General features: G+C 35.8%; 1 protein-coding gene across 1 annotated transcript in view; it reads left to right on the top strand.

Annotated features, from left to right (window-relative positions):
- LOC120327492 (ephrin type-A receptor 4-A-like) overlaps positions 1–24,597 on the top strand; it is a 36,117-nt gene extending 11,520 nt beyond the window's left edge. Inside the window, exons 7-19 of the mRNA XM_039393793.2 lie at positions 14,657–14,812; positions 15,187–15,295; positions 15,688–15,832; positions 16,525–16,606; positions 17,020–17,240; positions 17,880–18,198; positions 18,612–18,752; positions 19,189–19,484; positions 20,027–20,254; positions 20,779–20,928; positions 21,203–21,390; positions 21,715–21,867; positions 22,296–24,597. Coding sequence (XP_039249727.2) covers positions 14,657–14,812; positions 15,187–15,295; positions 15,688–15,832; positions 16,525–16,606; positions 17,020–17,240; positions 17,880–18,198; positions 18,612–18,752; positions 19,189–19,484; positions 20,027–20,254; positions 20,779–20,928; positions 21,203–21,390; positions 21,715–21,867; positions 22,296–22,410 — 2,303 coding nt within the window. The 3' untranslated portion in view covers positions 22,411–24,597. The remainder of the gene's footprint in view (positions 1–14,656; positions 14,813–15,186; positions 15,296–15,687; positions 15,833–16,524; positions 16,607–17,019; positions 17,241–17,879; positions 18,199–18,611; positions 18,753–19,188; positions 19,485–20,026; positions 20,255–20,778; positions 20,929–21,202; positions 21,391–21,714; positions 21,868–22,295) is intronic.
- Positions 24,598–24,809: the final 212 nt, after the last annotated feature.

The raw sequence follows: 24,809 nt of genomic DNA, 5'->3' as shown, positions 1-24,809 counted from the left end.
AATACACGATTTATATTACAAAAACGTGTTTCTCACTGCATTCGTTTAAAGTCGGTGTGACAAAAAATTTAAATAGCAGTTTTTTCAGAAGTTTATGCGTTTTAAATCTACTATTTCTGCAAGAACCCCTAATAATGCCGTAAGATCAATAGCAAATATAGGCAATTTTTGTGCTTGCAACTACCAGAAAGCCTGAATTAAATAAAGGTGCGGCCCGCGGCTTCACCCAGTTACTTGTATTTGGCCCGCCAACAAAAAAGGTTGCACACCCCTGCTCTAAATAGTATATCTATAGAAAAAAGTAAAAAAAAATCGCAATTTCTATTATTATATTTCCGGTATAAGTTTTGCATCATTAAAAATGCATATAGTTTGACTTTTCATTATTTATTCAGCTAAAACGTGCGTTTTTGTTTATATCTCATCAGCGAATGCTCTTCGCAGTCCACAATGTTTTTGTTTATACAGACTCGCGTAACATTGATTGAAAACAATTCAAAAATAAGGATATATAAAGTGTCCATAAAGTCCTAAAATGTTGTAAAATTGCAAAAGGAATTTATCGATACCATATATTGTTTTGACCCTCACACTTGTGTTATACGAAGAAAAAATTTAAATGAATCCAAAAAGGCAGCTGAGGAGGGGGGGCATATCAGGTCTTTTTTATTCCCGAATACTTTATTAAGTGCGCCGTGTTTCGACTTACGGCAGACGACTGTCTCGGCAATTGTGTTTTAAATCAAAATGTACATTGGCATGTTTCCAGCGATGTTATTAAAAACGGCGATTTCATGGTGAATTCCGTTATTTTTAAATTTAAAAATTATATTCAAACGTTGATTTTAATTTGTAACATATTTTGTCTAAATTAATCCAGTGAACTAAAATTTATAAATAGTTGCCAAGTTAGGCCGTAACAGCTAGCTAATATCATAAGAGCCCAAACGTAAGAGTCTTAAAGGTCTAAAAAGCGTTTCAAACTACGAACAATTGCTATGTTATGATACCGAAAAAGACATTGTTTTACATTAATATTAAAATATGCGGGCGTAGCCAGCTTTGCTTAGAGTGAAAATGTGACAAAAAGCCTCAAAAATTTTTTAAAAATATTATTGTAGCTACTATGCCTGCTTGTGTGAAGCCTTTTCGGTTCTCCCGTAGAATGTGTTACAGGTTAGGGAATAATTTTATTCTGATTTTCCTTTTTCTAGTTCTCTTACGAATTTGGGAACTGTCTGTGTTAGCCAAGTGAATATACCCCCTGCTCATAGATTTCATTTCCTTTACACAACTTGATGTAACGTAGGCAAACAAATTAGTTACTTCCAGATTGGTACACACACTTCTGGAGCGCCGGCTTTTTCTTAGCAAAGCTTGAACACTCCAAAAATATATCCCAAGCACTCTTATTATTCACAAGACGATACTTAACCTTATACCGGCTTTCTTGAAAGAATCGCCGCCATAAATATAATAATACCAGTTACACACTTGAAAAGGATTTGCTGAAATGAATCCTGATTTGTAATTTTATGTTGATTGTTGGTCTGAAATAACATACTCGGTTGAAGTGTTGAGAGATATTGGTAGCAGATATCGTTTTTGCAAAAGTACATTTTCGTAAATTTCACGCAAAAGAATTCTTGCCAAAATATGTTCATACAATTATACTTTACTCGTAAAATTTATTTGTCGGAGGATTCTAGAATAGCAGAGATCAAATGAACCGGTGATTCATAAATTCTATTTTCTGAATTTTCAAAACAGCGGTGCGAGAAATTTTTGTCGGTATAAGACTAATTTCCGACATTTTACGTAAATTGTTATTTGTACCGTTTTTTTTCAAGTAAAAATAAATTCTCGCAAAATTCTGTTCGCACAAAAGAAAATTTGAGCAAAGTACATTTTCATAAAACTTCATTCGGAAAATGACTTTTATATACTTGACTGTATATATATAGGATGTCCAAAAAGTTTCGCCCGATTTTGTAGTAGTAATATTTTTTTCGTCTTTATTAATAATTCTTATTGTGCTTGTAGTCTTATTTATCACACAATAAAATTTATTTAAACTTACAATTGTTATTACTATAAAATCAGGCAATATTTTTTGGACACCCTGTATTGTTCAGTAGAACGTTTCTGACTAATGATTCTTCCTTGTTGCTATATGTTAGTGTAGGACTTCTCAACCAGTGTGACATTGAGGGAATTTTGTCGTTTAGTCGTTCAAACTTACAGTTGTTATTATCATAAAATCAGGCAACATTTTTTGGACACCCCGTATAGTTGTGTAGCATGTTTCTGACTGATGCTTCTTCCTTACATATTACATATTAGTACTTACATATTATTGCAGGACTTCCCAACTAGTGACACATTGGGGGAAATATCTCAAATATCATACAATACAATTCTTTCAAACTCACAATTGATATTACTATAAAATAGGACGATATTTTTAATTGGTTTTGGGGTTTTCTGTGTTTCTGTGGGGTAATTATATTATCTTGTTTTTCCCAAGTTAGGGGTGTGCAACATTTCTGTCCGTGGGCCATATAACGAACTTCAGACATTTAGCTGGGCCACACAAAAAGTTTGCGACAAGGTGCCGAGAGAAATCTAACGTTTCATTCACGTACTCACTGATATATTATCTACTTACATAGCGCTGATTGGCAATTGTATTGTCGTTATCAAATTTCGTACTAAGTCGTATTAATTGAGTTTCTTTCCCACAGAGATGTTTTCGGTTTGGTGTAATATTACCGCCTACCAACCTGGCGCCTTTATAAATGATATTATACACCCAGATGCGTAGTTTACTTGTCTTTTGATTGAAAAACAACAAATAAAAAGCGCCACACGTTTTTTTAACGGCGATTTCATAGATTACCACAAAATTTGTTAATAGCCTTATGTGCAGGAGATCGTTCACCATATATCCATCGCTATTCCTAACCTGCTGGCTAAATGCAAGGCCAATAACCCTTTCAGAATGAGGCCATTCAAATGGCAATTGGGATAATGTATCTCTATCCCTGCTGTCTATACGGGAAATGATATTTTACGCCCAGTAGTTTACTCGCAGTGGGATTGCAAAACAGCAAACAAAAAGCGACACACGATTCTCAAACGACGACTTTGTAGATTTCATTAAATTTCGTTGATATTTGAGACGCGATTCGAATGGCAATTTGGACAATGTATTCATCCCTATCCTTGTTGTCTATGCAAAAAATGATATTTTACACCCATATGCGACAACAACAAATAAAAGCGCGACATGGTTTTTAACGACGATTTTGTAGATTATATGACATAAACTTCGTTGATATTAGGGTAGTGTTTTTAAATGGTACGCAACGGTCATTCAAATGACGATTGGAACCATATATCGAAACCTAATGATATTTGACAGCCGTATGAAGGGACGATTCCAATGACGATTGGGACTATATATATCCATACCTATTTCTGGCATACTATCTATATGATTTCCCAATATTGAAGAGAGGGTTCGAATGACTATTGATGCAATTTTCCCGTCCTCAACCCTGCTGAATATATGACAAATTCACATATATTTTGTAGATTAGGGTGATGTGAAAAAGAAATTAAAAAAAAAGAGTTTTGCTGTAACATGACCTTCGACCGGTCACGCTAGCTGTTGCGATCTAACTCGGCAATTAGGAATTTCTCAACATCTCTCTTTGAAAATCCCTTTGATAATAGAAATGACAAAAAATTAAAATTTTGTATATTTCCTAATTTATGTTCTCAATCATACTCGCCGTGAGTTTATATTTAGCCATGAACTGAGACTACTTACATTCCACCTGATCATAATAAGTGTTCCCAATTTTTAAGACCATCAATTAAGTATTATTTCAAAGAAAACGGATAATTAGACACTGATATACCGCATAACTACATTGTTTTTGTCGTTCAAAATATACCAACTTGATTATATCGAAAGATTAACTCAACAAAATCGTTTTAAAATGGCTATAATTGGACCTAATCACTCTAACTCTTTGTAATTAAGATATATTGTGTTCATTTTTAAGAAAAGGTAATTACATGGATGTCTCCGCTTTTCAAAACACATATGAGGTATCGCATATCGTTAACGTCGGTTTGGACAAACAGTGGCTTACGAGTTGTATTATATATCGTTAATTTTTAGTTATACAAACAATGGATGCCAACGGTTTAACACAATGGTGGATTTTGAGAAGAATGCGTTTGAATAGACCTTTTGAAATTTGATTTATTGTGTTGAATCCTCCACGACATGTGACGATTCCGCGAGGCTTGTATCTTGTACAATACCGCGCGATAATTTTACAAATTCTTTAATAATAGCGCGATCGTCATGAATGAAAAACAGCGCAGAAAAATGTTCTACCGTCTTTAATTTCACTCTGTAACCAGATGAATTGCCGGAAGTTTATGAAATCACACTTTTTTGTTTTATGTTTATTTTTATGTCCCAACAAATAAATTTATTTATTTAGTATGTATACAAGTTTTCTCAAACCATCCCCTCTCCCCCAGCTTTCACTAAAATTTGTAAGTGTGACAATAAAAGTTGCTAAAGTCTTAAAAAGGCGAGATCCTCAACTAAAAGTATAAATATTATTCATGGAGACATGGTAAAAGTTTTTAGAAATTGAAGAGTTTCCGCAGTTGCTCTTTGTGATACTATTCGATTCGATTCAATTATTGGATTCGAAATGCTCAGCTCTAATCGGGAGCTTAGCAACCGGGTTCAGCAATCTACAAATACACACGCTTTTTCCAATATGTTCAGGTTTGTTAATATAACATGATTAAGCATAAATCAATACGGCTTATATAGCTGCGTATGCTGGCAAATATACCTCACCGACACGCCTTTATAGTTTTGTTTTTATAGTGTCGTGTCCTTATTATTTTACCTGGAACCATATCCATTACAGAAAATAATAATCCTATAGATTTGCTGTCATTGGGACATCGCGTATACAAATTGCTGTTTTAGGGACTCCATATCTGTCTTTGTTAACGTTAACTTACAATACAAACACGGACCCATTTATGGGATAAATAGAGCAACCTTTTTGAAAACATGTCTTATCTTATTGATAATGTATTTGTAAAGATGTGAACACAATTTTCCATTTATATCGGCTTAGGAATTCTATCTCGGGACACGGTCAGACTGAATACATATGTTTGTTTTGGCTGATGAACATAACGATCGCCTACTTTAAATTCATTTCATCTCTTTGTACGGATTGGCCTAGTACAGTGGTCGGAATAGTTTTTAAGCGAGGCCCAAATAGTAAAATCGAAAAGTCTCAACAATTTCGTTGGAAAAGTTTTAATTTACTCACGCAATAAACTCGTTAAGGAATATTTAATTTGTTTAGTTGAATCAACGTAATGTACGGTCGTTTAATTTAATATTACAGAACGTCATTTTACTGGTTTTATTTGTCTTATTCGAATCTATACACCCGGGAGTACTCGAAACACCCACATTTCAAGCGATAATAATAAAGTACCGTGGGCGTTTGTTCAAATTTACACACAGATAGTGGAATCATAAAGCACACATGCAAATAAATGTTATTTGATGGAGTAGAAATTATCGTCCCTAAGCTCTCCCCACAAATGACCTTCTTAAGTGGGATAAACAACGCTTTTTACCTTTCCGTGATAAAGTATATTTGCTAACTGACCAGCTAGCCAGGTTACGCCTATTTTTGCCTGAAGAAGTCTGACCTTGGCCAGACGAAACGATCCGCAAAGTCCCGTTACCATTTCTTTTTCGTTTATGAAGTCAATTCTTAATATAAATTATCCAAATTGGTTATTTTTAATCATTGTTTAATCAAGTTTTTATTACATTTTTTACACAAGTCGAAAATCACGTTATCGATAAATTAATTTACAAATTAAAAATATTTCAAGATTTTATGAATACTCTGTGCATTTGTGTTGGTGTGCAATGAAAAATTTGAATCAAAAACTGAAATATGATTGTCCGAGGAACTTTAATTTTGGTCTGACGAAACATTAGAAAAAATTACAAAAGTACATTCTCAATGCGCAGCAAAAGCCCTGGAATGATTCGCATCTACCACGTTAATTTATAGTTTGGTCCAATATTCTTTTCATATGAATTTCATAAGCTATTGATACATGTGATCTTTCCCCTATATTCCTTTTAATTAGTTAATTACTAATTTAATACGACATTAAACAATTATCTCAATTAGTCAAGTTATAAATCGTGTCGTTTCTTTGATGTACCGAATTATAGGTATTCAAACCCTTTATAGTGTCAGATACTTTAATATGATTATGGGTTATTATTATAAGTGACATTGCAGCAGCTTCACCATCATTTGACTGTATAAATACAGACACAAGGATTTCTTTGTGAACTAGGGGGTGTTATGACGTAACTATTAATTCGATGACTTCATATTTCATAAATTCATCATTTAAATTTACTCAGATTTTATTGTAAAGTCGGGAGCTGTTATGACCTAACTTTTTATTGGATGACAATTTTTTGTCATTTTACTTTGCTTGTGTGACACATGTCACAACTTTGTGAACTAAATGGGTATTATGGCGTATTACCCGATGTCAGTATAAGTATTCATTCCACTCACACAAATCCGAATTCAATATGAACTAAAGAGGTATTATGACGTTATGTGACGTCACATTTCATAGGTTTTCATTTGCTGAAAGCCGCATTCAGTTTAAATATTGAATTGGTTTTTACTCGTATTAACATGAATTGTTAGTTCTTATGGTATTCTTAGGGTTAGTTCATATTGTTACGTCATTTTATTTCGTAATGAATCATAATCTATCATAATCCCTGTTTTGACTCGATTTTCTGGGGATTGGCTTGAGGAATTAATATAAATTGCTCATTTTATTCTAAAGAGGATTCATGAATATTACAATTATTATGAATGACGGTGGTGTGCTTTAGGGAGTCTTGTCCGGATATCTGGGTATGATCCGGTTCCCTCCTGTTCCAACCTAAGTTCGTTTAGTTGCCTAGAACATTGTTCACGGGGAATTCTAGAACAAATATCCTAAAAGTGCTTTGAATTATTATTTAATTTAAGACATCCTCCAAACTTAATCTCTCTCCCTTTTTCATCTAAACCAGGGGTGTGCAAACTGCGGCCCGCGGGCCAAATGCGGCCCACAAGAAGAAGTTGTGCGGCTCGCGGAGAAATAACAATTTCGAATGGTGTACCCGCAAAACGAGTATTTATTCTTTTTCGTCGCAAAGCCCATACCAGTCAGATTAGCAAAACAAGCTAGCAAAATTCTGTTGCAAAAGACACGATTTATATTACAAAAACGTGTTTCTCACTGCATTCGTTTGAAGTCGGTGTGACAAAAAATTTAAATAACAGTTTCTTCAGAAGTTTATGCGTTTTAAATCTACTATTTCTGCAAGAACCCCTAATAATGCCGTAAGATCAATAGCAAATATAGGCAATTTTTGTGCTTGCAACTACCAGAAAGCCTAAATTAAATAAAGGTGGGGCCCGCGGCTTCACCCAGTTACTTGTATTTGGCCCGCCAATAAAAAAGGTTGCACACCCCTAATCTAAAAACTTAGGACCACAAAACCTTTAACAAAAATTTCGAGTATCGTAAACAGTATTTTTCATTATTAATATGAACACTACTGTAAAAATGTCAACAACCAAACGAATCCTTGTGTTTATTTATTAGCTTGTCAAATAAACTTTCGAACCTTGATTCAATTCCAAGAGTAAATCTCATCTCTTTCGACATAGCTATGAAAAAACGGATGCATGAATACTTGGGTACTACAGCAAAACGTGTCACGTTAGCATGGACATTGGACCTTGTTTTTCGGGGTGAAAACCATATTTGGGCTTTAAACGCGCCATTTTTCGGACAATCAAAGGTCCATTGTATGCGTCATCGCGTTATGCCTTAGCTTAAAGGATCTATACGGCGGCAAACACACGAAATCACTCACCTTTACAATAGCTTGACTCACAAAAGAAATGTTTCAAATGCCAGTTTGACAAATAAAACGACGGGGAAAATAATTTCCAAATATTTGTAAGAAATGATAAATGTTTTTCTGGGGCACATCTTTCCACAGGAAAGGTCTCTGAATAAGCAGAGAGAATTCTAAATGCTACTAAAAAAGAGAGATACTATATGGCTTTTTTGGGAAAAATGAAAAGTCTGTGAATAATAAAGTAATTATAAAAATATTTGTAAGACAAGATGGATCACTATTTCTGGGGCACGCCTTTTCTACGCATAAGTCTGTAAACAAACAGGTTCGGAACCCCCCATTCAAAATATAAAAAAAAAATTGAATTTTTTTCTATATCATACACTCAAGACTTGTGAAAGCCACGTTTTAACTTTGTATATGAAGTATTAATCGTATCGAATGTCTAAATATATCATCAAGACTTTTTACTATCAAAATTTTGTTATGAAGTCAATACTCAATATATCTTAAACATGTTTGTTGTATTTTAATCAGTGTTTATTCAAGTTTTTACTTCATCAAATACACCTACATAACCACCATTAGTTGCACGAAGCACATTTGAATTATTTTGGTTAATTTAATTTACGACTTTATGAAAACTGTATAATAAACTATCAGAATACAAGCACTCCGCGTTACGATATTGTGACGCAATACACCAGCTTCAGGAAACCTGTTTTGTCACAATACAACTTGTTGTCAAGGGATCCTTATTTGTAAATAGAGGGGCACTCATAACACGAAAACAACCTTTTGAAGTTACGTGTTACAATTGTTCCCATCATGTTGCGTAGGAGGGAACAAGGGCTCTTGTAAATCGAGTAGAAATCATTTCTGAGGTTTACGTCACCTTTTCTGTACGCCCAAGGATCCGTTTATTAAACTTCAAAATTATTGGGGTACGGTCTTTCAAATAAATTATAACGCGCACATTCCTCTGCCGGCCAAAGACTGTTTGCTAATCAAGATTGTTTATTATGGCGTTAAGGTACAATTATGAGAAAAATATAAAATAGCATTCAAAACTATAAAAGTCATTTTATAAAAGAAAACTTCCAAAGGCCAATAATCAAAAATAAAGAAATAGGTGTGGTCCGTATCAAATACTCGAAAGGTCCTGTTTCGGACCGCGATCCACCAGTTAAGCAGGCCTGATCTATAGTATGTAAATCGAAATTTTTGAAAATGTTTCTGTCGTTTTAACACGATTTTTTGTCGCCTACTGTACGAACAAAGCTCTGTACGAGCAGCGTTTAGTTCCTAAGTACTGAATACTTCTGTGGGAATTACATCACCTTTTTGTAAGCCCTGTATTCATCTGTTTTCACCTTTTTGTAAGCCCTGTTCATCTGCTTTCGAAACAAGACTCTGAGCGAGTCAGTATTTCCCAACTTTTGACCTGGGACTTAGATGAGTCTGCGGTCGTTTTGGCTACAGCATTCATTTTTACGCAGAGAAACAACTATACGTATTATACAACGGAATGCAATCTTTTCTAACTGTGCAAAATTTCCGTTCGTTACGTAATAATGGAATTTTGGGGGCTGCTCCTATTAGGTCATAGAACCAGTTTATTTATGTGCCGTTCACCGACCTATGGTAAACTTGTAATCTGCTATCCCCATTCATTGAAAAACAAAGCAAGTATTTTCATTTGGGAAATAAATGGTTAAACCGAGTCGGAATATTTATTTTGCCCAAAGGTTCTCGCTCACAGCTAAATAGAACGTAATACACCACGTCAGAAAAATAGCGATAACAACTTCCTTGATTTACCTAGAGGTCATGAACAAGGTCATGATCCCGAGTTCAGAATTCAGCGCGACAGACATCGCGTCTCTACGATTCCTTTCTCTTATTTGATCATAGTTAGATGGTCACACATGGGTAATAAACAAACACCCGTGTCTTGCTGGGTAAATTATGAGTTTCATGATAAATTATTCGAAGACGATTAGTAATAGCGGTTAAAGTGACCCGTATACTCGCGACGCGTCGGCGCGATATTATGGAAGTTGTAGTGAAATATCAGTCCATTTCCTGGAAAATGACTTCTTAGCCACAAGGTCAACTCCCCTCTTCCCCTAACTTTGAGCTGTGAGACAACATTCCAATTCGTAACGTAAATAAAATGTATTTGGATATCCAGAAAGTGGCTTATATGTCGTTTCAGATTATCAGTCAAATTCAAAACACATTTTTATAAGTTACAAATAGTTTTATAGCTAATAACAAAATATCTACCATACCTAAACTTGGGAACACCCCCCCCCCTCCCTTCCTGCCTAAAAAGAAAAACTAACAGCTGGGGGAAATTTTGCTCACGGGTACCTCACTCCGAAAAGCGGCCGCAATTACAGGATAAAATCACGTAGTTCAACGATCCTTAGTATTTAGACCTATGGGATTGGTTTCTTGTCTTTTAGTTGTGATCAAAGTTACATGTGTTATTTCTTGTTAACTTGTTAACAAATATTGTAACATGGGACAAATACGTGTATTTTGTATTAGATTGAAATTTTCATAAACGACCTGTCAGACTTTGGCCAGAATATTGCTTGTTCAACAGTGGCCGTTTAATGGAGGTTATTTGGATTCTCAAACAAAAAGTCTTTTGGAAGAGCTCGTTTATTTCTAGCGATGTTGCATTTTTCACGATTTAACTGAATTTGGTGTATTGTAAGTTGCGCTCCCCGCGTATAATGGAATGTGTCCACAAAGTTCTGTTTTAAACTATAGGTAAAACTTTAATGTTCTTCCTAAATCGAATTGTGGACATACAAAACTTTAATAATGACCCTTACAAAAATGAAAAATAACTGTAACGAATTTTTCAAACGTAGCTATGAGGAATGAATAATTTCAAAATAGGCAAAGGGTGAATGTGTTGAAAATAAAAAAGTTTTGAACAGTTAGCTTAGATCGAATGTGGTATATGCTAATACTTGCAAAAACCATCTACAATACAATTTTCAATTCTTGAATCAAAGGGCCCGTTGTATCAGGTCATTTGTTTACTTGTACCTGTATGTACTAAATGAAACCGAATCAATTCCCGTGAGGTAATTTGTTCATTTCTAACCTAATTTAATGCAAGGTGATGTCACAATACTCATTGTTTGTCCAAAGTGAATCTTAATTTTCTATTTTTGCATCGCGTATTTGTACAAGTTTTTTTTGTATAATGAACATAATACGACGCTAATTTTTTTTTGCGGTATTTCACAGTCGAAATTCTTCTGAAGCAAAATACCTATACATTCTCAAGTTATTTATCAAATATTTAATCAGGTATCCGCTTATCAGTTCTCTTATCAGTATAATCCTGTCTAAACACGACAGTATGACATGATAAATTATTAACTGATAAGGAGCTTCACGCAGCTGTGGCGGTTCATGTAAACTATAATTTTCTTTGTAATATAAAATACTTAAACTGTCAAAATAGGTTATTCGGTTTCGTTGTGCCTACTTTAGGATAATTTATTATATAATGCCATTAAGAACAAGTCATTGGATTACGTATTGCGTTGTGGACGAATCAGAAGTTTTATAAACCATGAATATTTCAGTACAGGGTTTCCCAAACCATTTGGGACGCGGACCGCTGTCTGTGAATCTTATTTTTTCAATTTCTATCAATTTCTGTGCCTAATCAACTAGAAAGATAATGTGAAATTTTTTGACGAAATTAAACTCATGAAAGTTTGACTCGATACTAACGTTGAATACTGGCAGGCTAACGGCAATGCGATAAGAATATGATCTATTTGTATATATCCCAGACTCTTTTCATATTGTTGCGGCCTCCCGTACAGTAATGACGGACCCACAGGGGTCCATTGACGCCAGTTTGGGATGCCCTGTTTTGGTAGACTCCAAAATACGTTTTTGGGAATTATTTTCCTATTTCGAGTTTTTGATTGTGCCGTCTTACCGACTTTCTTACCTCAAAATAGATATTAAAATTTGAGCTGAGCAAACTGATTTTTACAATTGCTTCGACTCCTCGCCGTCGTATGGTGGTTCACGTAACCACTGACAAGTTAGGGTTTCCTCCACCATTAAGTCCGTGTTACTAGAACAAATGACTTGGTAACTAATCCCATAACCGCTATGATTGATGATCGGACGAGAGGCCGTGGTTAGCCATAGAATTAATCCGTACTATCAGAAATTTCCTCTCCAATTGATAAATAAGAAAATTCTATTCAGCACTTTAAAATTGAATTGAATTTGTGTTGAAACAACGAATATACATAGATTATTATACAAATTACTAACCAGCGAGACTCGTTTCAGACAAACAAAAACTTTTGATCATTTGTAATTTCCTCTCCAATTGATAAATAAGAAAATTCTATTCAGCACTTTAAAATTGAATTGAATTTGTGTTGAAACAACGAATATACATAGATTATTATACAAATTACTAACCAGCGAGACTCGTTTCAGACAAACAAAAACTTTTGATCATTTGTAAACATTCCAATCTCGATGTCGAAAGAATTAATCATTTTTGTAATGATGCGAACGAGGGTTCTTCGAAGCCACGGAACAGGCGATTCATTCTGGAATGCCCTACTTAACCAGACTACAAAAGCTGGGCAAACTTAATTCTGTGTAATAAATCGGCCGCTGGTATTTTGAAGGGTCTTGACAAGGCGTGATCAACAAACCCACATTAGATGAAGTCGAAAAAGTCCTACGCCACGATTCTTTATAGAAGTGGTCCCCGACGTTTTATTACCCCCTTACGGAGGCTTTCAGCACACATGGCACCCCCCTGTTTATCATTTCAGTGGAGTTTATAGTGTTATTTCGATTGGTAGATTCCAAATCCCATTTTGTTCAAACAATTCATGCTCAAAAAATTAAAATATTCTGTAAAATAACCTTATTAAGCAATGAAACTAGGAAGAACGAAAGAGTTAAACCACGCAATAATTTTTCATAGTCTTAGTAGCTCTTGTTATTTGAGTGGTCGTAACTAGGTTTTGGGGTCAATATTTTATATTTTTAATTGAATACGTGTGGCCATGCTTTGAGAAAATTTTCTTAAAAATGAATGCATAACTCTGGTATTACTCTCAAACTCAACCTGTGCTGGCGATCGGATAGGACGTCATGACTTCCATATTATTAAGCTACCCTTTGACCTATTTTTTCACAATGCTATGTAATTGTATCTAATAATTTGAACGTTCCAATAGTTAGACCGGGGTGGTCCAAGGTTGTCGGCTTCGCGGGCCACACTATTATTTTTGTATTGTTCGCGGGCCACAATAGTGTCAATAATAGGTGAACAGTGCAATATAAAACAAACATTTTTATTGTCCAAACACTTGATCATTATTTGTCATTTATCAAGCCAAAACATACAAAATCCATTAGAAAACTCACTAAAACCTGCAAAAATCTTACTATATCTACATTTAGTGTGGGATTTCAAACTCTTCATAACGGAGAAAGTGTCACAGAGAGAAAATGTCGTTTTAGATTGTCACCAACACAACTTGCAGGGATAACCAAGCAAGCATTGTGGCATTTTCTGGTTATTTTTATGGTGAAACTACACCAAAAGGTATTTTTGTTTACTCTCCCACAAATGCGACCTGGGTTTGGACCACCTTGAATTAGACATATAAAAAGGGTATGCGGTCCCAATCGCTATATGAATTTTGCTCATCTTAGAGTGCTTGGTTTCCAAGCAGACAGCAGGTTGGGAATAGGGATGGATATATGGCCCCAACCATCACAGCGTAACCAGGATTTTTCAAGAGGGAGGTTCTGAGGAAAACGTTCCATGCTACGGAAAATTGCTATGTATGACACAGAAAATGCCTTTTTAACTTGCATCTTCCGTAAATGGCTATTAGGCCAGGTATTGGAATATAATCAAATGTACATTCGAATAGCAATCACAATACTCGAAGTAAAGTTTGGTTTTCTTAATGAATTCGAACTGCGGTGTAGACTCGGCACCTGCTACTTTAAGACACGTAAAAAATTTATAAGCATGCTTGAAACTGGTTCTATTCAAACGCGCTCTCACAGTCAATTCTTTATTGATTTTCAATTACCCACTATTTATAAAACTGTACGTTCGATATGAGTTTAAATTCTGACGTAATTTATGTTGTAAGGCTGCAATCAGCAAGACCAAGTGTGCGTGATTAGTGAAGTGTGTCGTTAAGATTGACGTCATCATATTTGTATGACGTCATCATATTTGTATGACGTCATCGTCATTGTGTGTTTTTTCATTCGACGCCTATTTTTTCTGGTTCGGCGTTGCCTACCCAATTTATTACATCTATATTGAAACATTTTATTTTGTATGACAGCAACGGAAAAACATTTTTGTGCAATCAAGCATACATGTTTAACAAAGCATGGCCTCGACGTGTAGATTTTCAGTTTCATGACTTCATAATATATTGGTGAAGAAATTGACATCTTACTCTTTTATATGACGTCATCCTGAATTTTATGACGTCACTCATGTTGCGTAACAACATACTTAACAAATAATATATGTTAAATGAACTCTTCTCAATTTTTTATATTTGTATTTTTTAGAATGCGTAGCTGGTCAATACAAATCAGAAGTTGGCAACAATCAATGTCAGACATGCCCTGATAATAGTTTGTCGATCAAGTTTGCTTCGATGAAATGCATCTGCAGTGCAGGGTATTATAGAGCCAGAAAAGATGGACAAGACATGCCGTGTACAAGTGAGTGATTTTGGCCAGAACTTTTCTCACTGCATTTTTGAATATATACCTCGTCTATTCTAGCAACTTTTAACGCTCTATCGTCCACATACACACACCCTCTCCACACACACACACACACACATAACAACTCTGTGCTGGGTATAATAGAGCCAGGAAAGATGACAGAATGTGCAATGCACAAGTAGGTTCTTTTGATATAGTAAGGGGTTCTTTGCAAACCGTTCGGCAATCAGTCTGTTAAATGAAAATGGGTCTAATGTACATTACGGTCGGATTTGGCAATTAAAAATTTCAACCCCCATAATTTGAAAGTTCCTGGCTATGGCCCTAACGACAGTTCCTGAGTTTTAATTTTTTCTTTTTTACCACAGAGCCTCCATCAAAACCAGAATCGGTTCAATATACCGTGAACGAAACGTCTGTAACCATACGTTGGTCATCGCCGAAATTTACCGGAGGACGTACCGATATTACGTATAGGTAAGATCGTGATTTCAAACAATTTTCATTAAATGGTATTTTTGTCCCCTGAAGTCGAGAATTCTGTATTTTAAGTCCTAAATGAGGGGAAGATTGACATATGGAGACTAAAATGACCTGAAACGAGAATTTTATTTTAGAGCCATTGAAATTAGCATTTTGTACTGCAAAGTTTGGTAGTTGACCCCCAGAGCCGAACTCTTAATTGGGCAAACGTATGACTTTCGGAAACTGAATGTACGCGAAACCGAGACATGTACTAATCAGAGTCTTGAAACAGAGAAAAGAGCTTCACCTGCTAAGCGCCATCACGTCCATCACTTACAGCCCTGTTAAAGACAATTGTTTTGTTATTAACAACACCAATTTAACCAATTTTCTTCTCAATACAGTATTTCTTGTCTACGATGCGACTCAACATATTCACTGTGTTCTGCTTGCGGGGACAACGTGGATTATGAGCCGAGAGGAAGATTCCACAGCCAAAGACATGTTGAAATAAGAGAACTATCGCCTCATACTAACTACAGATTCAGGGTAAGTTAATGACTCCTGTCCGATGGCTTTGGGTTAGAATCGTTTTTACATTATTCCAATATCTGAGTGGATAGATCTATCCACTAAAGCCAAGAATTTTGCCTGACCTAGACTGGCGGGCCATGTAAGTGTGACGTAAAAAGTTACATTTAATAAACAATATTTGCAGTGTTACAAAAGCAAAGGTGGAAAACAATAAGCCTCGTGCCCAAAATTAAATTTCACCGCAATCTCAACAAATTCCTTAAATAATTTTAGCTAAAAATATATGATTTCAGTTTGGTTGTGGCAGCATAAGGCGGGTCATATACTTAGACTTCAAATGTTAGAGTCGGATTTTTCTACAGATTAAGTTAACAGTTCTGAGTGTTTCAAGTCAAATGCGAAGGTTAAAAATTCGAAGGAAAAATTTGTAATTTTTTGAAAGCATGACTAAGAAATATGTGCTATTTAAACTGATATCTAATGGAGTAACTATTTTATAAAATATCGTTATGCAATTCGATTCATCACACTCCGGGTGACAATAACACCACGCGTTTTGCGACTCAGTGGCGACATCTGATGGGCAATGGTATCAGACTCTCCGCGAAAGCGTACAAAAACTCGCAAAATTCCTTTCCAATTATTATCTATTCTCTCATACCGTTTTCTTTCGATTTTTATCATTTTTAAATTTTTATTTTCCACAGATCTTTTCTTACAACGGTGTAACAAAGATCAGCGGTAAAGATCCGACGTTTTCTGAGATATTGCTAAAGACAAGCGAAGCCGGTAAAAATGAATTTGTTAATCTAATTGCTATCATAAAGGTCGCTCCCTATAGTATTAAGTACCCTTTGAATATCTTTTATGACAACAGTTTCGAACTATGACGTGACATTTTGTACTGTGACATCATACATCATACCGTTTAATTTGTATTATGACGTCACTTTTTGAACTACGACTTCGGGATTTTTACTGTTAACTTTTTTGTACTGTGTCGTGATGTATTTATAAAATGCTGTCATTTTTTGATATTCTTCAGTCAGTCCCTTGTCTCATTGAAAGTCGCATCAGCAAATGGTATTATGACCTCACTTTTGTACAATGACGTCATTCTTTTTAAAATAATATATGAGTGATATATATAATTGAAATCTATTTTTAACTGTGATAAAATACCATTCCTTTTTTATTTCTAGCTCCATCTGCAGTTGGCCATGTTCGAGTTATCGATCGCAAACCAACAAATGTTCTCCTGAACTGGGATTCTCCATCGAAACCCAACGGTATCATTCTTGAGTATGAGATTCAATACAAAAGCGATGGACTGAACGCTCCGCAAATAAAGAGAATAAACAGAACAAAAAGTCAGACTTTCAGAATAAAATATCTTCCACAGGGAACATCGTTTATTGTCCAGGTAGGATATTTTATACTTTGGACATTGAAATATATTTTTAGTGGTGAGTGAAAATTTGAAAAAAATAATCAAGGAAAAAATATGACGTCATAATAATTGGGTGGTGACACCTAAAGTGTCAAGGTTCTACAAATAACAATTACAGTAAATTGCCTTAAATTAATGTAGGCATAGAAAATGGTACTTAGTAAAGGTTTTGCTAGTGGTCCCCAGAGAATCGCTAGGTGCCCTGTAGATGAACGAGGGCCCATTTTCAAAAATCTGAATTTATATGTAATATTAAATAAAAAACAGAACCTATCTTTGAAAAATTAAACAATTGAACTCTTCTTCTGAATGTTCTTCTTCTTCTGTATGTGTATGGTTGTACCCAAAAGTCTCAATAATCTAGTGTTTACTAACACGTGCATCAATAAATATATATACATGGCAACCCATAAATTTCTTAAGTACTTCTACGTAAACAAGGAAAATTTATTTAACACTTGAACTTCTGTTTGTGTGTGATTGTACCCCAAAAGTTTCAGTAATCTGAGCTGTTTCCACAAAAGTTATGTCCTCTCTAGAATATGCTCCAAATTACCTGAGCTGTGTTATTAGAACACCCTGTTTAAACCTTATTATCCATTATCTTCACAGATTCGCGCCAAAAACGCTGCCGGCTATGGTCTCTTCAGCACACCCATTGTATTTCGTACATTGGGGGTTGCTAGTCATAATCTGGACGAAACGATCACACCAAGCATCGATGAAGACAAAAACAAAATGGAGACTACTACCTACCCCCATACAGCAAAATACTCTGCAGACAATCTCCCAATTGTAGTCGGAATTGCAATTTCATGCGCCATGTTGATTGTTATTATTTCAGCGTTGCTAATTATCAGTCGAATCCGGAATCAGAATAAAAAACAGAAACACGAATCCATTGAAATCTATCCCTACTTTGATAACGCAGGTGACTGTTTTAACTTATTTGAAAGGAAAGGAGAAAAAACAGATTTTTTTTAAAATGTGACGTCACACTACCATCAACAGATGACGTAACAGATCGAAAAATGATATCACATTTTTTTAAATGTTATGACGTCACTTGTCAGTTGTTACTATCTATGACGTCATTATACTTGTTAATTTTTAGTTTATTACTATCTGTTTATCACTGTCTGTGCATATCATTATGCCATTTTACTTTTGCATTTCAAAGATTTAGGTAATGCCCACATGGCTCTCAAGATATCCTAACCAGCTTTATTTACATCCTAAAAATGAAATCTCATTCCCATCGCCTGATTTTTATTACACAAGTGTTGGGCCAACTGTCTATAGTAATGACAAACTGCTGTAAATCACAATATATTCATGTTTCAGTTGATCTGATCCAAGCGCACAGAGAGCCCGTGAAAACATACATAGACCCAAGTACATACGGAGATCCCGACCAAGCGGTTCACGAGTTTGCGAAGGAAATTGATTCTTATAATATCAAGAAGGAAGATCTATTAGGATCAGGTAATGGATTATTCTTACCGTAACTGTTTCTAGCGTTCTATAAGGCATCTAGCAAGGAGAGATAGGTAGCAGGGGTAAAGCCAGGTTTTTTCAAAGAGAAGAAGGGGTTCTGAAAATTGCCAAGTTATACCGTAACAGTTAGCGTGTCTGGCCTTTTTTTACATATCAAAAATAGGGGGTCCGACCCGCTTTTTAGATCTTCAAAAATGTTGAAAACCACGTTTTTTTTTTGTTTTTTTTTAATTTTGAAACCCCTTGTCACACTCCTGGCAACCTGTCATGCCGACATAGTAAATCCAATATTTAAACCGCTCGGCCATTGGTATGAATAAGAATACGCGAGGTTTTCAACATGTCTGTGACTACGAAGGTATTTACGGAGATTTCAATGGAAATAATACTCGAATCAGACGTTTCACTATTTCTTATATTCTAGGCGAGTTCGGGGATGTTTACAAAGGCCTCCTCCGTCCCATGACACCAATATGCACCGACGACACATTACAGAATCTGGCAAGTCCTTTTCGATCAACGAACTTAGTAGTTGCAATCAAGACATTGAAAGCTGGTTACACAGAAAAACAAAAGCAGGATTTCCTCATAGAGGCGTCAATTATGGGGCAGTTCGATCATCCCAGCGTCATCAGATTAGAAGGCGTGGTCACAAAAACCACGCCTCTCATGATTGTGACAGAATTTATGGAAAATGGCTCACTGGATTTGTTTTTAGAGGTAAATTTTGTTAGCTTTTGATATAGGCTCTTGCTCTGAACAAGGCCCTTGTCAGGCATAATAGGTGGAGATAGTATATTTATTAAAAGTTCCGGGATCGTTACTATATCTCTACCGAGGCCTTTTTATGGGTAGATTTTTTGGTATTACCGAAGTATGTGAACCAAGATGACGGACACCGGAATGTAGTATGTGTTCCAGGTTAAGGTTAGGCCATAATTTAAGGTACGAATACTACGGGAGGCACTTGGATAGTCCCCGAACTCGTATAAGAACCAAAACAAGGAAAATTTGGAATAAAATTATGGTCTAACCCTAACCTGTCACACATACTACGTTCCGGTGTCCGCAATCTTGGTTCGCATATCACAAGAGTACCTTTTTCGCGGGGTTTAGGGCGCCTATTGCTTTACGACATTTTTTGTTCCACTAATATATGGCGAATGATGTCTGAATTCTATATTCTCAGCCTTTGGCACCAAATCAGTTGGTATAGCTACTAGGCCACTGAACCCACTAAAAAATACTTGTTTTAATTATAGGATCGCCATTCACAAAACAGCGAACTCGGAATCTTTCAGCTTGTGAACATCTTACGAGACATTGCAGACGGGATGAAATATCTATCCGACATGGGATACGTTCACCGTGATCTTGCCGCAAGGAATATATTGGTCAATGATCAGTTGATATGTAAAGTATCTGACTTCGGTCTCAGCAGAGAATTAGCGAGTATTCAAGATGGCGGAACCGCTATTTATACAACCAAGGTACGCTATAGTAATATGAAAATCATTGCACTTTTTGACGTAACGTTACAGATATATATTTTGTGTTAGTTTATACGCCCATTTTACTCCTTTTTCTGAATTGCTCAAAAATGTGCCTACTTATAGTCCGTCCACATAGCAAAACACTTGAATCATTTTGGCATGCTGCAGCATCCTTGCATTGTACTAAGACTAGACCACCAGAACAGAAGCACATCAAATGTATAAGTAGTTAGTCTCCGCGCAATCCCAACTGCCAGGCTCTTTTCACACCAATAGTTTTTGGTTCTTCATTTTTTAATTTATTTAATAATAAGTTTATTCATTACATTTATTGATAAAAAAGCGAAAGAATGAATGTAATATAAAAACAAAACAACTTACTTTAAACTAATGTAATCATCGCGAACGGTGCCTGCCAAGTGGAGGATCGTGGCCCCTAGTAAATCACTTTGTGCTCTCGCTCTTCCCCCTCGAGGGCGGCCCAGTTTGAAAACTCATTGAGCATTCTTTTTTATTATTAGGGAGGAATGATACCAGTACGATGGACAGCTCCTGAAGCAATCACCCAGCGTACATTTACGTCATCAAGTGACGTATGGAGCTTTGGTGTCGTCATGTGGGAGGTTCTCACACATGGAGAAAGGCCTTATTGGGAAATGCCTAACAAAGACGTAAGTGAAATAATGTTATATATAATTTCATATCAAATTGAGTCAGCCGCAAGCTCCGCGAGTTTTTCGTTAATTTGTTGAAATATTGACTTGGCTTAATTTGTAACTGTTCAAAGAAGCAATATGGGTGTTTCCCCATTTGCAGCAACGCTGTTTACTTGAGCAATACTTTAGGAAGGATTGGGACTTTGTCAGCTCTATATAGCCTTCCAAATTTGGCGAGGTTGTTAGAGACTTGCATTTATTCCCTAATTTTGTATTTATATTTATTCAGGTTGTGCACTGCGTGGAAAACGGATATCGACTCCCTCCACCACCTTTCTGTCCCCGGATTCTCCATAATCTCATGTTAAACTGTTGGAATATGGATCGAACAAGGAGACCCACCTTCACACAGATTGTAGCGCAACTTGACAGCATGCTAATCGCTCCAGAGAAATTGAATGATACTATTAATAACATGTAAGTGTACTCAGTTGCGTTAGTAGAGTTTTTGAATTTGGTAAATTTGCTCTAGGAAATGGCAAGTGCACTCACTCAGAAGTAAAGTAGTCTCAGAGCAAAGTTGACGAGCACTCACTCAAAAATAGAGGAGAATGAAGGATAATCATCTCTGAGCAAAGTCATGTGCAGTGACTCAGAAATAAAGGTGTAAAGGAAGGAGTGAATTACCGACGTAAAAGAAATGAAAGATTCCTTTATCTTCCCGTGAACGTCACCTTTTGTAGAGAACGGGAAAAATCTCAGAATACCTTCAACGTATTTTACCTTCTTTTCTTTTTCCAGTCCTTTTCACGAGCAAGCCGAATGCATTCCTGAATCTCTCGATTTGTCATCTCTCGGCCAATGGTTGGAAGACATGAATATGACGCAATATAAAGACATCATGCTTAGAAATGGATGTGTAACTGCTGAGCAAATTATAAGACTTTCAGATGGGTAAGTTAAATTCTTTGTTTCAACTAATTGTATATGTTTGATCATTGACTTCTCAGGGGCGTGGAAACTGCAACCCGCGGGAAAAATGCGACTCTCAACCAAAAAATTGTGCGGTCCGCGTGGAAGTGTCAATTTCGAATAGTGTGCGAAACAGTGACACTCAATGTGTGATAGGAAATGAATTCGTATCTAAAATCTTCAACATGCAAAGCTAATATCAGTTAGATATGTACTCCTAATGTTAATTAAACACCGAGCACCCACAAAATTCTACCTTCCCAATTATACATTAACTTTTGAGCAATACTTCAATACCAAATATAAACTAAACAATAAAGGTTACTAGAAACATATGATCTGCCGCTCACCCCCCCTCCTCACTCCCCCCAAAAAGGGAATAATGTTATTAAAATATCACTATTTTTCAGGCAACTTTACGAGATGGGAATCACTGATGTCTCAACACAGAACATTCTTCTTAACGGATCGGATTATTTGAGAGAAAGACTTGAAGCCATTAGTGCAAGAGGAATCACAGTCTGAGAACTTTCTCAAACTTGGCGTCTACGTAAAGTTAATACAGCGGCGCTTTCTGCAGTTATTTCTGATGGTTGCACTTTTAAGCACACAAAGAACTTGCAGTCTCACTGGAGTGTTTGTAAACGGTGAAAGATATAGTGCACACACGGTGTTTGCAAAACAATCCTAATAGAGACGTTTTGTTCAAAAAAAAAAAAACTTCACCAGGGCGTGATGTAATGCTACACATGTTGTGATTGGAGTCTTAAACCATGCTGAATAACATCCGGATAAACACAATTTTTGGAAAATCTGTACTGACTCCGACGTTATGTGAATGTTGTGGCCGCAGACTATAACAATATTAATTTATCCGGATATATGTAATTCGGTTAGGAAAAATGCGAGTACTTGAGTGTAATAGGTCATAATCAAAAGTCAAAGAGTCAAACAAACAATTATCCGGAAGGTTATATAAATAAATAAACACTAGTAACGGGGGACCAAATTATTTTAATTATTTTATTCCTTCACGATTTTTTTTATTTTTTTTTGTAATTTATTTTTCAGCATTTCTTATTATATCAATAATTGTTTGTAGTTTTCATTTTAAATTCTTATATTTTTGATTCATCACGTATGTTCGATTTTTCAAGCTTTGAGTGAAATAATATAACATAGCTCTTATCGTATCACTGATTAGATCAGTGTTTCCCAAACTTTTTTTATCGTTACCCCTGAAATCGAATCCCCAAAAGATCAATAATCCATTTCAAAATATAAAAATGACATCGTGTAAATCGTCACATTCAATAGTAAGACCAACTCAAAAACAGTCTGAAGTCTGTTATCGCAAAGTCGATTTTGTGACTGGAATCATTATGATAGTACAATAAAATTGTAGTCATGGAGTCTAAAACAGTGAACGTCTGAATTACCCTCTAAAAATTGTCAAATTATCCCTTTAGGGGAATAACCTCCAGTTTGGTGGCCACTGGATTAGATGCACCTCTTCTATCAGTACTATTTCCGAGTTTTCTTTGAGACTCAAGACCTTAGTTTGAACAAACTAAAAAATGGGTAATTACACATCAATTCTGATTGCTATTATGTTAAATATTTCCATTTATTTTATTTAATTAATTGTGTACTTTGAATCCCGTTACGAATAATCATCCAAAGGTGCATATTACATATAAAAATGCTGTAAATCCCTAATATTAGGTACAGTACTGAGCAGTGTTTCACTGCTGACCAGTGGCGTATCTAGGGTATGGCGGCCATGGCTCGAGTTACGGGAGCCGTTTGTGGCGCAAAATGGGTAAACAAATCCAATCGTAAAAAGTTTCAATGAAATAATTGAAACTTGTAGTTTTTTTAAAAGTAACGTAGAACTATCTCAATTCATTAACAGTCGTTAACAATTTTCAGTCAACGATCATCATGGGTGCGCATTTTCAAATTTTGCCATGGGCGGTTTTTACGCAGATACGCCACTGCTGTTGGTCTTACCTAATCTCCAGTCTTGAATTCAAAAATTTAACTTCACTGTCAGTTCGAAATTTTCCTGATTGTTCCAATAACCAATATAAATTGAATAACTTCTCTGATCGCATTGACCTGAGCTGCTCGGCCATATCGGATCAGTAGCTCTTGGCTTTGTGGTAGTCGCCTGTAACTTTGCTCGGAGTCACCTTCACTTATCCTTTATTTACGTAGCCTTGCTTTGAGCAAAATTCTCTGGGTGCTTGATTGACGGCTATAATTATGTAATATTGTCAGTATAGCTCATTTCATTGGTCTCTCCCAACTCTACTTAGAGATTAGTCTATTTCCATAAGCTATAGGCAATTTTGTTGGATGCCCTAATTTTGATCGAAATGAGTCTCTTCACTTCTGAGTAAGCGTGATGCACCACCCTTTTCTATAGTTCCAATATAGCCCTTGGCATTTTATCGCTTGCCCCAACTTTCCATAGAGATGAAAAATAATCATCTTGTTTGAAGTGGTGAACATTACCTAGATTAATCGGGATTCGGGCCCAAGTTTTGTTAATTTACGATTCCAACCCAGTTAGGTCAAATCTCACCTAGTTTATTTGTTATGTTTATTATTGTTTATATTTTTCCTATTGTCACCCCATCTCCTCCCTATTCCCATCAAAATTCACTGTGATAATGCTTTCTACTGTGGCAATAAATGAGTTTCAACAAAGTATGTCATGCTTGAGTAGTTTTTGTGGGGAGGATACGGTTGAGTGGTTTTTAGTATTATTAATAGATGTGATGAATTAGGAGACCGGTATTTTGATATAAGTTACTTTATGAAGGTAACTTTTCGTCGCTTGAGCTGAGACGACATCAATACCAAGTAAAGGAGCCAAACGAGACTCCAGTTGTGCCTGTTTTACTATGCACAAGGGA

This window comes from Styela clava, chromosome 7, assembly GCF_964204865.1.
Source record: "Styela clava chromosome 7, kaStyClav1.hap1.2, whole genome shotgun sequence".
In the NCBI taxonomy this organism is placed as follows: Eukaryota; Metazoa; Chordata; class Ascidiacea; order Stolidobranchia; family Styelidae; genus Styela; species Styela clava.
The sequence above is the reverse complement of the archived record's forward strand: the minus strand, read 5'-3'. Positions and strand labels throughout refer to the sequence as shown.